This window comes from Anarhichas minor, unplaced genomic scaffold (genome assembly GCF_050575085.1).
Source record: "Anarhichas minor isolate MPS153535 unplaced genomic scaffold, ASM5057508v1 ptg000136l, whole genome shotgun sequence".
Taxonomy (NCBI): Eukaryota; Metazoa; Chordata; class Actinopteri; order Perciformes; family Anarhichadidae; genus Anarhichas; species Anarhichas minor.
This window is the reverse complement of record NW_027466582.1, coordinates 6,599,939-6,615,228: the sequence shown is the minus strand read 5'-3', so window position 1 is coordinate 6,615,228 and position 15,290 is coordinate 6,599,939. Positions and strand designations below refer to the sequence as shown.

General features: G+C 43.6%; 2 protein-coding genes across 2 annotated transcripts; both read left to right on the top strand.

Annotated features, from left to right (window-relative positions):
- The first annotated feature begins 249 nt into the window (after positions 1 to 249).
- Positions 250 to 10,594, top strand: LOC142942011 (jun dimerization protein 2-like). Its single transcript, XM_076084155.1, has 5 exons — positions 250 to 710; positions 1,864 to 1,916; positions 8,819 to 9,036; positions 9,178 to 9,282; positions 9,490 to 10,594. The coding sequence occupies exons 3-5, from the start codon at positions 8,842 to 8,844 to the stop codon at positions 9,679 to 9,681; spliced, it is 492 nt and encodes a 163-aa protein (XP_075940270.1). The 5' UTR covers positions 250 to 710; positions 1,864 to 1,916; positions 8,819 to 8,841; the 3' UTR covers positions 9,682 to 10,594.
- Positions 10,595 to 11,816: 1,222 nt separating this feature from the next.
- LOC142942365 (uncharacterized) lies at positions 11,817 to 14,936 on the top strand. Its single transcript, XM_076084655.1, has 13 exons — positions 11,817 to 11,973; positions 12,074 to 12,249; positions 12,433 to 12,540; positions 12,674 to 12,767; positions 12,878 to 12,927; positions 13,040 to 13,121; positions 13,320 to 13,405; positions 13,492 to 13,686; positions 13,798 to 13,893; positions 14,036 to 14,164; positions 14,325 to 14,429; positions 14,570 to 14,655; positions 14,885 to 14,936. The coding sequence occupies exons 1-13, from the start codon at positions 11,817 to 11,819 to the stop codon at positions 14,934 to 14,936; spliced, it is 1,416 nt and encodes a 471-aa protein (XP_075940770.1).
- The last annotated feature ends 354 nt before the right edge of the window (positions 14,937 to 15,290 follow it).

The window sequence follows — 15,290 nt, the reverse complement described above, 5'->3', positions numbered from 1 at the left end:
GAGAGGAGCTTATAAATTGTGATGCAGCGCTTCACTCGCCACTATGGTGTATAAAGTATTTAAAATGGGCTGCACATTGAAAACTTACAAGTTATGATAACTGATAATAATGTAAAAGGAGTGTTTCTGCGTCATGAGTACATTTACCTTTGATACTTTAAGTAAGCCTATACACTTTACTGATAATACTATTATAATATAATACTATTATTACTTGTATTTAGGGGTGTGAAGAGGACTTCCACCACTGATTACAGGTCATAAATAAATAACAAATTGGACTGATATACTTATGAAGCATTGTATTTTTGGCAAGAGCTCAATTGCCTCACCCCCAGCTGTCAAACAATAAACCCCCTGCAGCTAAGACTAGAGTATGTGTGTTTATAGCCATGCCTTTATTTATTGCCTCGTGCATTTACTCTCCGTCTATCTCTCTCTCTCTCTCTCAAGCCGAAACTTTCCTCTCCTCCAGTCTGTGTATGTTATTTGGTTGCTAGGGGTGGAGCAAACATCTTCAGCCCTCCTCTCACAGTATTTTCATCCATGCTTACGTCTGGGACAGCAGTTCCGCATTCCTGAGCTCTCACAGACACGATCAGTACTTAAACGGGCTGATGCAACGGCTTCAGTTGTTAGTCCCAAAGCTCACATCCGACTCCACTCCCGCTCCGTCCCATTATTACTGCGGATTTTCGGACGCACAACAGGTAAGACTGCGCGTGAGCCGTCGAGCTGTGTCGCTATTGTTTGTAATTGCAAGCTTACTTGCATATATATATATATATATATATATTTTTTTTTTTTTTTTGCACTTCTCTCACCACGTTGTAACGTCAGAGGCTCAACACGCTGGATTTGGTTTGTTAGACGAGTTTTTTTTTTTTTTTGCATCGGTCATAATATGAATATATGAAGATGTATTTGAACAAAATTGCTGGAAAAAAAGTCTGATGTTTTAATAGTTTTAAAGTTGCCCCATGCTCTCACAGCAGACAAATGTGTCAATGTGTTGCTTACAACCGGTAAATACATTGTTATAGCAACTGTCTCCTCGCCAGCTCGTTATTTACAGACCCACGAACTAAATTAAACTGCAGCTCGTGTCGCATTGAGGGTGTTTTTTTTTTTTTTTTAATATCTCGTGAGTCTTAATTTGAGTGTTGCTAAACAGGAGAAGTGTCGGTTAGCCCTGTGGAGACTGTTATGTAACGCTACACATGCTGCACACTGTGGGGCTTCAATGTTACTGCAGCGCTAAGCTATAGTCTGCTGCACCAAACTGTGCGCACTCTGCTGGGTTTTTACACTTTTCACATTCAAATAAACATGCGAATGAAACTTTGTCACCACCGTGCAATCATGTACTTGTCTAGACTGTACGGCTCGCTCTTCCAGTTCATCTGCCTTTGAGACCAGATTTGCAAAAGATAGCAGTGTGTCTCTGCTGGTATGGATGAAATGATAATAAGGGCTGCAACTACTGATTATTATGATTATTTATAATGACAATAATCATTAGTTGCAGCCCTTGTTGTCATCATATCATCATAATAATGTATCGTTATTTCTTGATTAATTAATCAATTATTCAGGCTATAAACTAAACACTGCCCATCGCAGTTTCTCAGAGCCTGAGGGGGCGTCTAGTAGTTTTGTCAGATCAACCACAAAGATATATACACAGTGGCATGAAATAGAAAAAAAGAATATCCTCATATTTGAGAAACAGGAACCAGAGAACTTTTGTTCAATAATTCACTTTCACTTAATCAACTATGAGAATTATTTGCATCAGCTCTCATAACAATACTAAGACTTGTACTATGAATAGTAATACATATCCTTCATCCCTCTCTACAGCGTCCAAACACAGTTGCATCATTGACAGACGACGACTGACAACTTTTCTCTGAGTAAGTCTTGCTCATTTAAATCAGCTTTACATTGAATTAATGAGAGATGCTCTCTTGAGTATCGCCTTCTGCTGCATGTTTGTTTTGTATTTTTTGTAAAGCCGGTTCACCTTGAAACGTAAGTGATGTAAATGAAGTGTGAAGTTTGTTTGGCAGCATGTGAGTACAACAAATAATGTGCACTCCGATGTACTCGTGTTGGCCCATAACAGTGCACATGCTCTGTATGTTTAACCACACTGGATAAGGGACATTCTGTGTGTGTGTGAGTCTGTGTGTCTGTGTGTGTGTGTGTGTGTGTGTGTGTGTGCTGGCGTTACATGTGAACTTGCATATACTACAAACAGACCCCAATATTACACTTCTTCTTGATTGCCACAGGCATCTTTTGCTTTCCCCCCCGTCTTGTTGTGATGAGCCGGTAAATAGCGCCCTTCTGTCCATATCAGGATCTTTTAAAAGATTTACACTTCACTGTGTAACCGGAGCCTCATCGAGACCACAGGCAGCTTTAGTTATCTGCCCTTGCTGGCCTGAAGGTTAAAGGCCAATCATGGAATGGGAAATATGATGGGTATTGGCGGATCATGTTTGCGGGTTTGTGACCTGCAAGTTCATGGGTTCAGTGTTTTCCTATTTAGTGAGTGCATGCTCTTCAGCTGGTGCAGCACAACAACACGCCATGCAGCAGGGGAGTGTTCTTTATATATGTGTTTCCTTTGTCTCTTTATTTGTGTTTGCATGAAGTGAACAAGCGCGTGTGTTGCAGAGGGTTTAAATGCCCCAGCGGCTGCCCGGGCACATCCGTAGGATGGTTTCTGCATAAATGGAACGCTGCAGTGGATTAATGGGGAAGGGCTGGCGAGCCGACAAGCAAGCAGCACAGGGCCGACAGGGCTGAGAGGCTGGACGTGGGCGCACAGGGTTTATTTTAAGTAGAAATGCCTTCCAGTGCGTCTCTGGAGAGCTGGAATTGCCAAGCTGCACCCCAGTACACTGAATAGACAGCAGACGCATTGCAGGAGAGCGAGCCAACTATGCAACAGCTAGGCTCAATGATACTAATACTAATGCTGGGGGAGCAGCTATTCACTGCTCTGTGTATCACATTGTAGTCCCCCCCCCCCCCCCCCCCCCCATAAGCCTTTCCACATGGTTTTTTGAAACAGTGTGTCAGGAACAGACTCGATGTGCACCGTGGAAGCAAACACCCACATGTCCAAAGGTGTAACTGAGAAGAGACATTAGAAGCCAGTGTTTCTCAGCACAGTAAAAGCTCCTTTACATGGTTATGATTTCCAGATTTCCTGAATTTCGTTGCTACTTGAGGCCAGTTTTTTTTTTCTATTTGCACAGAAATTGTCACTAAATGTCGACCTCAGCATTGACGTTTAGCATCAGAGGACAAAGTATGACAACCACACGTTACGTTAAAAAAACCACGATTGCTTCAACAGGCGGCATTATATCAGACTTTCAGGACTTGGTTGGCCAATATCTTATTGTCAGGGATTGCGCATATCTTGCCTTGGATCTGTCATAGACGTGAAGTCCATACATTTGAAATGTCTGTTGTCTGCATTTTGATTCATTTATTCCATGTCTGAGCCAAGAGAAAAAAAAGCTCAGAGCCAAACAAAGTCTAATCCTGATTTACAACGTGAAGAAAAAAAAAAATTTGTAACAATATAATAATTCAAGCAGGACCACCCAGATGCAGAATATAGATGTGCGACTGTTTGAATGGCATGAAGCAGGCCGAGCAGGAATCCAGCCAATGATCACATAGTAACGTTTGAATGAAGGCAGCCACAGTCCTCGTGCATATCTGCAGGTGCTTTGTGTTTCGATTTGCCTGAACAATGTTTTCATTCTCAGGCTGAAGTCTACACAATAAAAAATGCAAAAGTTAAACTACCCGCTCTCTTGTGTAACTTTGATTACCTTCTGCATGCATTGTACTTCAAGCTTGCTCACTGCTGAGACATCCAAACTGTAATTGTGAGGGGAAATTAGGCTGGCTCATTACCGCTGCAGCTGAGGGTCTCATCATCATTGACGATATTGCAAGGTCAAATGTTCGTAATCGCGTTGAATTGCTTTGGGAAGGTTTAGTTATCTTCACAAGAGGAGTCGTGAAAGGTTCCTTATATCTGCGGCAGCTGTTTAGCCTTTAAGAACTGTCAAAAGAGAAATGAAAGCTGAAATGAAAAGAGATCCCGTTTTCTGTTGTGATAATCACTTCCACTCCCACACACCGTCACCCCTGAGTCTAATGGCCAGAGATGACCGCCGTACGATCCGAACAACATCCATTATTACCGTCTCTTCCCCTCTCATGCCCGTGTCTTGTCCCTCCAATGAAAATATAATGAGGGGGGTTCGAGGAATGCCGATGCTGTATATTTGGACTGTCCAAAACTGTCCTCAAGGATAGTCGGTGCCAAATTCCCCTGGTTTCCTCAGAGGATTGCGAAAATGCTGTAACTCAACACACACAGCCTGACTGAGTGCAGACGGTAATGATGATCGCCGAGACCTTGGCCAGAGATTGAGCGAGCATGCCTTGGCCCGAGCCTTCGCGCTCATTGTTCATTTCCAGCGCTGTAGACGCCGTTTAAAAGAGTTTTGCAAGATGCTGGTGTGTGTGTGGGCCGTGCAACGCATTATTAGTCCAAAAATTAGACTTTAATAAAGTACACTGACAAAAAGTGGTCAAATGGAATCTTGGAAAGTGTGCGCGTCTTTCCCATAATGCTCCCGATGATCCAGTGATTTAAAGTTGAGTGGTCTGGCAGCACAAAGATTTAACTTTGTATGTGAAGCAAAGATAAATTAGCAAGAATATACTTTCAAACCCTGTCTCCAAAATGACTGCGGCTGGTAGAGGTCGAATGTTAGTGGGCTCCTTTTTAAAAAAAAGCAGCAGTCTATGAAGGTAATGAGTGGCCTTTGAAAACCCCCTGTAACCCCCCACCTTCACCGTCTCTATAGGGGACGAGGATAATAGGGCCTCCAGTCCTGCTGCAAGCTATTGGTGACTGGCTGAATTCCTCCACACTGTTAATTGGTCTCAGGAATGACACAGGAAATGGACACATTTGGTTGAGCCGAAGACAGATAGAGTATGTGAGCAGAGAAAGCAGCCAATTGTAGATGTGTGGAGTATCGGGCACACTGACTGCCTACACATTACATATAGGAACCCTCACATACACACACACACACACACACTCTTCACACACACCTCCAGCTATCTACCGCTCACATGCAGTTCGATTAGTGTTGGGCTGAAGCCAGAACCTGCGTAGAGTATACGCTCCTATAATTCATACTTAATAAATGACATTTCCCCCTCCCCGCCGCTTGGCTTCAGCTCGTCTCCTCTCAGTCAGCCCTGAGAGGCAGCGGCGCTGGGCTGTGTAGGTGTCTTTGTTTGAGGCTAGTGTGGGCCTAAAAGCTGTGGCGCTGGCCTTTCTGCTCCACTGCAAAAGCACAGTAACCACGTTGCATCATCAAACGCTGACCACTAATCCTCGGCTGCAGGCTGCTGCCGAAAGAAAAAAAAAAGAAGAAGAAGAGAAAAAATACCCCTCTTTTGAAAAATGTAAAAAAATCACTTTTGACTCATGCTTTTGGGTATAATTACACGGAGCGAGACATGAATCAGCAAACTTTCCCTGTCTTGTACAGATGATGCTTCTTGAGGCTTTCATGTCTCAGGGCTTGACGGGGTGTTAAGTTTGCAAGGGGGGATTTCAACACACTTGTGTGGCAGGTTGAAAGAGACGGAACAGCTCGAACATAAAACTAACTTTCTACTCGACTTAAAAGTCACACCAACTATTATGTGCTTGAGTTTGCAGCTGCACTTGAAGTTTTTGTCTCATAATTGAAGGCGTCTTGCGTCAGACATCATTTGACCTTTTGTTTGGAGGCCGCAAGTAAAACTACTTCTAAGGGTTATTTTGATTTGTGTGATCGGATGTCATGCAGAGAGATATTTTATGTATGTTTATGTGCTGAAGTATTTCTGCGCGTGTGTTGAAGTCTGGTCTCGGGCTGCATGCTTCGACAAGCCATTGTATGGAATGGGGGCTTTCCTTGCAATATGTCTGACTGAGGAGGCTTGCATTACAAAGTACTGTATACAAGCCAGTCTGATAGGCATACAATATCATTATTCCCGGACTGACTTCTTTTTTTTTTTGTGTCAATTTCCATTGAAAAAAAAAACGTGTTTGTCCAGGGCCGAGCCTAACCTGAGTCTGTAAACTAGTACCGAGTGTCTGGCCACGCTCCATTTTGGCTCTGAAAGCGATTTGCTCAGTCATTCCTAATGGGTGCTTCAGTTTCCTGTGGCTGTTCTCTCAGCCCAGGGGTTAGTTTGCATCGCATCTTTTGAATTCCAGCACGGTTACTGGTCAGGAATGAGCAATGTCTTTTATCACAAGCCATCCAATCTGATGTGAAACTTAAGACCATAATCTAATAGTCTAAAGACTTTAAAGTAAACGCAGTCACTTCAGCCCAACAATTTCTGGTTTGGCCATCAGCCTATTTGAGAGCTCTCCTTCTCAGTCGCCCTCCTGGATTAGCTGCCATATGGTTTGCCTTGTTCTTAGACAGTCTATCTGCAGAGAGAGAGAGAGAAGGCCTTGGCACCTTCCATTCCTCCACCTCTCCCAGGGGTTTGTAAAAGAGAGAGAGAGAGAGAGAGAGAGAGAGAGAGAGAGAGAGAGAGAGAGAGAGAGAGAATTTTGTCTGAGCGATTTTTTTTTACCAGGGCTGTCTTGTTCTTTTCCTCTCCAGCAAAAACAACAGGCTGCTGCCAAGTGCAGTGTAAATGGGAGTATACATACAGTGGGAGAGAAGGAGGCAGGGAGAAGAGGGAGGGAGGGGGCAGCCGGGATTTAAATAATAAAATGCCTCATTGGACAGTGGCTCCACACACCAGCTTGTCCTTGGAGCGAATAAATCATGCAGGCTGGAGGCAGTAAGGAACAGGTCAAAAGCAGCGTGGAGGTGTGACACGCTTGACAGTCGATGTACTGTAATGCTCCGTGTTTGTGGTAATTAATATGCAGATGCAACAGCAATAAGTAACCCTCACTTTGTGCCCCTACAGATTGTTAAACTTAAGAGGTAAATCTTACGAGTTATAATGTAGACGAGACGGTAATACAAATAAAATCAAAGCATTATGTGACAGATGTAGCTCAGTCTAAATTATGCAGCAGAGAAGAAAGGCTATTGCACATCGGAATTCAATCCCTCTCGATACAAGTGGGCTGATTTGGTTTCCACCATGCTCGACAGTAAACTCCAGTCCAACTGTAAAAACACTGTGAGACCAGCCCATAACCAGGGCGGAGTACATTAGAATAGAGTTACAAAACCTTGCTTTTTTTCATTAGCTCCTCTGTGACTTTTGTAATAGAGCGAGTCTTTTCAGCCCCGCAAAGGAGAGCAGCGAAGAAAAACAACAACCTAACAACCTGGTTTAACTTACAATACGGTCGGCCTGTCAGCTAGTCACCCACCAGCAAAGTCAGCTGTTTCCGAACCACCTCACAATACTCGTCTTTGTTGGTTCCATATGAGAGGGGCTTTGTTCCAAACCTGTGGCGGTTCAGCTACTCACAAGGCAAATGTGATTCAAGATGTTAACGTAGAAGTCACACCGATATCATCAATCTTTTTTTTTAACAACTCCTCGTAGCTGTGGGTTGTTCGGGTAATCCTAGCCGGCAGTCTGTCAGCTTGCCAAAGTTATTGAAGTATCAGTTATTCTTTCGTATCAGTCATGCAGGTTTTTTTTTGTTTGTCAAAAACTAAATTTGATCCACAAAGAGTTTCTGTTTCTATTCAGTGTAACATTTCATCAGCAGAAAATGTGTAATTTGCCTCGACTACCCATCTTTTACCTAACTGGACATTTTATTCTACTGCATTTACTGTCGGTACATAAACACTGAACAGCAAGAGAAACAATTTCAGACTTTTCTAGAATTCACTGGTCTCACTCTGCAGGGATGGGCAGGGTACGGCCGGCTCGTGTTTCACTGTTCCCATCTGTAACATTTGTTTTTTATTTGGCCCATCAGAAGTTTTCCAACTCTTGGTCGAACAGTAATTAGAGAGACTTCTTAATTCTCCAGCCACTTCCTTTAGGCCTTTTTCTCCCCGCTGTACCTCATTCCTCCCTGATTACATTAAGAAGTGCTGTGGTAAACCCCCTTTTAAACAACCCAAAACTGTTGAAAGAGGGTGGCAGTGGAATGCCCGAGCGTTACCCGCTCCCTCTCGACACGAGTGCTTTTGATGCCCTGTGAATCGTCTTTTACGAAAACCCGAATGAACATTCAGGATGAAAACCACTCGATAAATTATAAGACATCCAAGTGTAGAAAGTCTTCAATTCATGTGATCATACCGAAGGGTTTCGTGGCTTCTCTTTGTGTGTGAAACTACAGAGATGAGCGTGTCGCTGCTGACAGTGGGAAGTTTGTTTTTTCGCCGGCTGCTGACTAAGAAGATAACACAGCTGTCAAAGCTGTCAACGTTTGAACTCATTCTTGGAAACAGCAACCCCGTAAATTAATCTTTTTGTGGATGGAATGCCAACACCGTAAGATCATAGCAAACATAAGAGATACTGTCAGAGGACTGCAACATGATAAGGAACGTTATAAATGTACAGCTCATGTTACGACAAGAGAATAGAAGAATGAGAAGTAAATCTATACAAACCCCCCCCCCCAAAAAAATACAAAAAGAGAGATCTAAACTGTGAAGAATATTTAAATGTGTGTGTACACTTTGCTTTTTTATGTACTAATAACGTTACATTTTCGGTTCTCTAGTGCTAATCCTTCCTCTTTTCTCTCTCTCCCCCACAGCAGCGGTGGTGGCCGAGTCGGACATGATGCCGGGACAGATCCCTGACCCTTCGCTGGCGGCGGGCTCCCTGCCCTGCCTGGGCCCGCTGGCGGGCATCTCGGCCACCACGCTCACCGATCAACTCAAGCTGGCGGACTTCCGCCAGCTGGGTACCATGCTGTCCCCGCTGCACTTCCTGGGGAGGCTAGGGAAGAGGCCGCTGGCCATCAAGACCGAGGTGAGGAGGGAGAGAAAAGAGGAAGTGTGCAGTGGCAGGGTGTGAGGAGGATGTACATCAGAGGGTCACAGAGGGTCAGAGAGGAGAAATGACATTATGTAACACCCGTTTCTCACATTGACAATACATTGTGTTTTGCAGATGGATGAAGATGACGATAGGAGGAAACGGAGACGAGAGAAAAACAAGGTAGCAGCAGCACGATGCCGAAACAAAAAGAAGGAACGGACCGACTTCCTTCAAAGGGTGAGTTCACGACACTGCAAACATACTGAGAAGCAGAAGCAGAGCAGCGAGGAGTGGCAGCCCAAAAATAGCCCGACTACAAGTTAACCTGAACAGCTGATTTTGGCCATTCAACCCAACTCGGAGCTAACACGAGGTTTACACTTAGAAATGCTCTGAATGATGTATCTGCCTTGTAGTTTCTAATAATTCGACTTCTCCGTCCAGGAATCAGAGCGTCTGGAGATGGTGAACTCCGACCTGAAGGCCCAGATTGAGGAGCTCCGTATGGAGAGGCAGCAGCTAATGGTGATGCTCAACCTCCACCGGCCCACCTGCATCGTGCGGACCGACAGTGTCAAAACACCCGAGAGCGAGGCCAACCCGCTGTTGGAGCAGCTGGCCGAGGACGCCAAGTGAAACCAGGAAACACCGGGGGGACGCAGAAAGTCCCTGACGCAAAGTGCCAGCCTTTTAAAAAAAATAAAAACATAACTGGCAATACGTTTCTAAACAAGCACTTGAGCTCCAAGCTGAAGACTTTTGGAGACTCTGCCCAAAGACCTGAGGTTTGTCGGGCTTCCTTAGTACTGCTACATGGAGCTGGCTCTGTCCATTGGAAGACTGGAAATACCCAGTTTCATCTCCGCATTAAGTGTTGTTGTTGACACCCGCTGTGCCTAGTTGTGACTTCAACCATCTCTACATAAAAAGGGACCAATGGAAACAGTAGAGTACGACTGGAAACAACGCTGAGGAAACACACTAATATCAATATGGTGCTCTGTTACAAAAGCCCTGAATAGATTGTGTGACATTGTTTCAATGCAGAGGCTTAGTGTTCTGCAGCTTTTTTTTTTTTTTTTGTATGCTAGCCGACATATACAGGTGTAGAGTTTTTAGGATACAATACTCAATACAAGTACACCCGACGGAGTTTTTTTTTTATAATGTTGATTTCTATACTCTGCCTCGACGATGGCAGTAACCGGTTGATCCGATTTGTGGTGACGCTGGCGTCATGAAAAGCACATATACACAAAATGTTTACACCCGTGTTTTTTGGACTTGTTGTCTGTCCATTATTGTACTTGTTTTATACTGCTTTGTATACATAAACATATATGAAATGCTTGTTAGTCACTTGATGTGATTTGTCCTTTTCCCGATCTGTCCAGTCTGTGTCTGTCACGTTGTGCTGTCAAACAGCTGTGAAAACAAGCAGAACTCTTTTCAGATGAGCAGTAATCCAGAGTCTGTTCTGGGCCTGTACCTGCTATGTATGACTCTGTTACCATGAATAGATTAAAATTTATTTTCTAAGTACAAGGAAGGGCACGTCTTGTTGTTTTTTTGGATTACAAAATCAGAGGTGCAACAATCTCAAGTGTTTTTCAGTGAAATTAGTCAAAGTCCTTGTGTTTGCTCCTCCCAGTCATAACAGCAGAACTATCAAGTGACAGAAGTTGTGCAATCGTGTTTCTTCAGCTGAGGCACATTGCCAAAAGCGGGGCTTTACTTTCATTTGCAAAACTCGCAACGCAATTACTTCTTCAAGGCTCGATTATCGCTGCATTATTGCAAATTTGAAAGATATTCTTACTTTCTTTAAAGCTTTAAGAAAGATCTTTCTCTCATTGTTTTAATTATCATTGAATTTAATTACTTAAACCCCGTCCATGCCTTGATCTTAGTTCTTTAGAGAACACATACTAGCACCGTTTATATTATAATGTACTTACACTAGTCAAAATACTGCTGAAGGAGGACAACAGAACCTCACCTACTCTGATGAAATATTAATTTAGACAGCAGGACAGGTTAATATCCTAAAAATGATTTTGTATTCACCACATTCATACTTTATTATTATACTCTTATTATTTGGATGGAGCTAAATAAGAACATAAAGTTATCTTTTAAGCGGGTATTGTCCTGCGTGGTATCTACTGTATGCAGGCCTCAAGTCACACTGCGGTCTACAGCGCCATCTAGTGGAACCTTCTGTGAACTGCATGGTTTCTAGTCCGATAAATCAATTTGACTTCACAATACTGGCCAGATACTATAAAGACAAACGTAACGGCTAATATTTACATATCCGTATACTTTTCAACCGTTATATCCTTCGAAGATATGAGTAAGAACCGTTGGTTTGCTCTGGTTAAACCCTCGTCTTTCTTTTAACACGTTGCACTTGAGAAAGTGACAAAACTCGCTCAGGTAAGCTGCTGGTTTCTCTTTTCTGAACAAGAAAGAAAGTGTAACGATACAGTTTAACATGAAAGCGTTTTAAAATACGGATCCTAATTCGTTTTAAATGTATGTAAAGGTCCCCTCTTTAGACGTTGGTCTGCTTAACTTGCCTCCGTGGTCGCACAACGCATGTTAGCTGCGATTAAATATCGATTTGTAACTCGGTATAAAGTGAGTTTAAACGGTCTCGTACTGTATTTCTATTTCGGCTCACACTGCAACAGAAAACCTTGAGTAAAAGCTCACACCTCTCTCCTCGGATTGGGCGCAGGCGTAGTGCAGCTACAGGTGAGCTGGTGATGGATGACAGTGAGGAGGTCACCGAGGAGCAGCGAGAGGAGGAGGAGCAGCCATCTGATCAGACAGGCCTGGCCACCGGAAACCAGGACCAGGAGGAGAAGCCAACCGAGGGTCAAGACAGTGGAGATGAGTGGGACACTGATCTGGAAACAGACAGTAGGTTCAAATAAACCATAAACTCATTGATAATAGATGCCTATGGTCTTCAACCCATTCACCTCTTTCTGCTGTCGTCCTCTTTTGTTGTTTCTTTTAGATGACACCCATCAGAACCAGAGTTTGACCCGTTCAGAGCAGTACCTGCAGGCCTGTCGGCGGACGGGCTCCGTTCCCGTGTCCTCCTTCCTCCGTCTCTTGGGTGAAGCCAATCTCAACCTGAACCACTATGGGGTGGGACCGCTGGGAGCCAAAGCTCTGGCCATAGCTCTGCAAGTAGGGCTTACATCTCTTCATCTACATTCACTATAATGACAGATTTTAGAACAATAATCACCAAAATTACAGTCATTTTTATTAAGTTATGGATGGGTTCAGGTAAGAGTTTGTTCCCTTTGTACATTTTTTATTGACGCTATAGCTGTGTACAGAGAAAACATGTGTTTTTTCATGTTTTAGAATGACACTGACGTTACAAACCTTGAGCTGGAGGACAACGCACTTCAGGCCGAGGGGACACAGTATCTGATGGAAATGCTTGAAACCAACACGACCATCCAGAGTCTAGTAACTATTCTCAAACTATCGAATACATCCGTTCTCAACTGCAAGAGGAACGGCTCGTTTTTTTAAATTTGATCGATGCTATTTATACTAATGCTCATTTCCGTCTCAAAATGACTGAATGTCTTCATGTCAGAATCTTTCCAACAACCAGCTGCACCTTGAAGGAGCAAAAAGCATCTCCAAAATGCTATCAGACAATTACTACATAACATCCATCAAACTCTCAGGTGATCAACCAAGTCTTTCACCCGTCAACACATTTGTATGTGCACCTCTGTAACACAATGGAAATAAGTGAGCTAGAACTAATTCAATTCATTTCCACTTCTTCACTTAGGCAATGGTTTTGATGATTCTTCTGCTAAATGCCTTGCTGATGCTTTAAATGTTAGTACAAAGAGTGATCCGTTGAATCCATGCAAAAGAACGTTTGAGCTCATGAACACATCCCATCGGATGAAAATTAGCTCACAGCTTCATCGTTTTCTGTTATTGTTAGGGTGACTACGTAGTCAAGGAGCTGGACCTCAGTCACAACCAGATCTGTGGTACAGAAGGACAAAACCTGCGTGACATGTTAGGTACAGTAGTTCATCTCTGACTGTATTAAGAAAAGTATTTATCCCACAAAGCTCACACACACGATATAAACTAAAGCGATATTAAAGTTATTGTGCATATTTTTACACCTTCCAAAAGAGGATAAAACGTCGACACAGACACCGGTTCAAGTTTAAAATTTAATGCGACCTTTTACATTTGTTTCCTCTTTCTCAAAGCCACAAATGTAGGTATGGAAGTCCTAAATTTGAGCTGGAACCATCTGTGTAAGGACGGTGCTGTGGCTTTGAGTGCTGGACTGAAGGTGACAAACAGCCTTGAGTGTATATTCAACGGCCCGTTTCCCCATCACAGCCGGTTTGTCACTCACATTTTCCTTTTCTTCTTCAGGGGAACTCGACTCTGAAGCAGCTCCAGCTGTCGTGGAACGGTTTTGGCCCCGTCGAGGCGGAGTCACTGGGTGAAGCGCTGAAACTCAACAGCACGCTGGTGCTGCTGGATCTCAGCAGCAACCTCATAGACGATCAGGCGGCGGCGCTCCTCTGCCCGGGCCTGGCCACCAACGGCACCCTCAGGGTCCTCAAGGTGGGAATCGTGACGCACTGGTGTCGCTATGTTGCGTTTGATCGGCATCATTGCGATCTGTAAATTCATGCATGTTAAATGTGAGGTTCGGTGTTTCTGTATTCTGTTCAGCTCTCCCACAACCCACTGACAAATATCGGAGCTCTGTCGCTGCTCAAAACAGTTACAGAAAACAAGAACTCAGCCGTGGAGGAGATGGATATGTCTGTAAGTGCATGAAAAACTATTTTCACCTCAGCATATGAATCTTGTCTGTATGTGAATATGTGATGATTTCATCTGTCCGCAGTACTTTTTATACATTCTGACCATGTGTGTGTGTGTGTGTGTGTGTGTGTGTGTCGTGCAGACAGTTTTTGTTTGTGAGACCTTTGTGGAGCTGTTGGGAGAAGCCCGTCAGAGGCGTCCTGGTCTGGATGTTCGGCACAACGTCATGAGCTCCGTCACCAGGAACATATCGGCCCTCCAGGTCTTTCAGGTGAGCGGTCGGGAAGACAGAGAAATCTGGTGACGGATACGTTTATAACTGGGATACTAACAAGACTGCGTTTAAGCAAAAATTGTCTAAAGCATCTTAAAAAAAAGGGATATCGTCTGTGCATGTGTACTCATGAAACATGATCCGGTTTCTTCCCTAGAAATTCCTTGCAGAGCGAAATGAGAGCATCATGGACTTCTTCCAAGCGTTGGATAAAGAAGGAACCAAGAATGTCCCCACCTCTGCCTTCAGGAACGCTGTAAAGGTCATCATATATTCATATATATCATTAATAAGTACAACAAGTCTATCACAGAAAAAGTACTTTGAAGCTGGTCTGAAGTATTCAGATATTCACTATTGTATGGATGAGCAATGGAGCAGATGATGTTGTCGTGCGTGCAGGAAGCTAACGCACCTCTGGATCAGCGGCAGCTTGAGTGGTTGATCAAGAAGTTTGATAAGAACTGCACAGCCACCATCATCTACAGGTTAGTCTGTGAACGGGTGTACGTAGCATCATTGTAGTCATCCATTATTTACCATGAAAAGTACTGTTTATGCTAGTCAGGAAGAAACACAAACCATAGTAACTTTTTCCATTAAAAACAATCCTAACTCAAGGTTCACTTACAAGCTTTTTGTAGAGCTTGTAAACAGAACTCCTGGTCTTCAGTGCATGGAGTTTGCTCAGTTGTCATCTCTCTTCGTTGCAGTCAGTTTGCCGAGCTGTCATAGACGCAGAGACGTACGGCACGCTGAGGAGGATTAGGTAGACGTCTTCAAATAAAACAGAATTCTTCTTATTTGATTGTGTTCTCTATATGCTAGCAGTGGGACTTTGCAAATGCAGTACATCCTCCTTTTTTCCCGCCATTACAACTCTCAATTTCACATTTTTTTGCAAAAATAATTTTAGCATAATTAGAGATACTCAAAAGGAGGTTCAACTGACCTCACAAACCCAATGGTAATGTGCACCACTGACAGGTGTATCCTAATAATATCCCCTCCCCTCTCCTTCCACCGTGGTCCTTAGCTCAACCTAATTCTGTGCGGCATGAATACTTGAACCTCTGACACCAACCAGCTGCACCCACCTGAGCACCGCCAGCTGTGCCTGCGG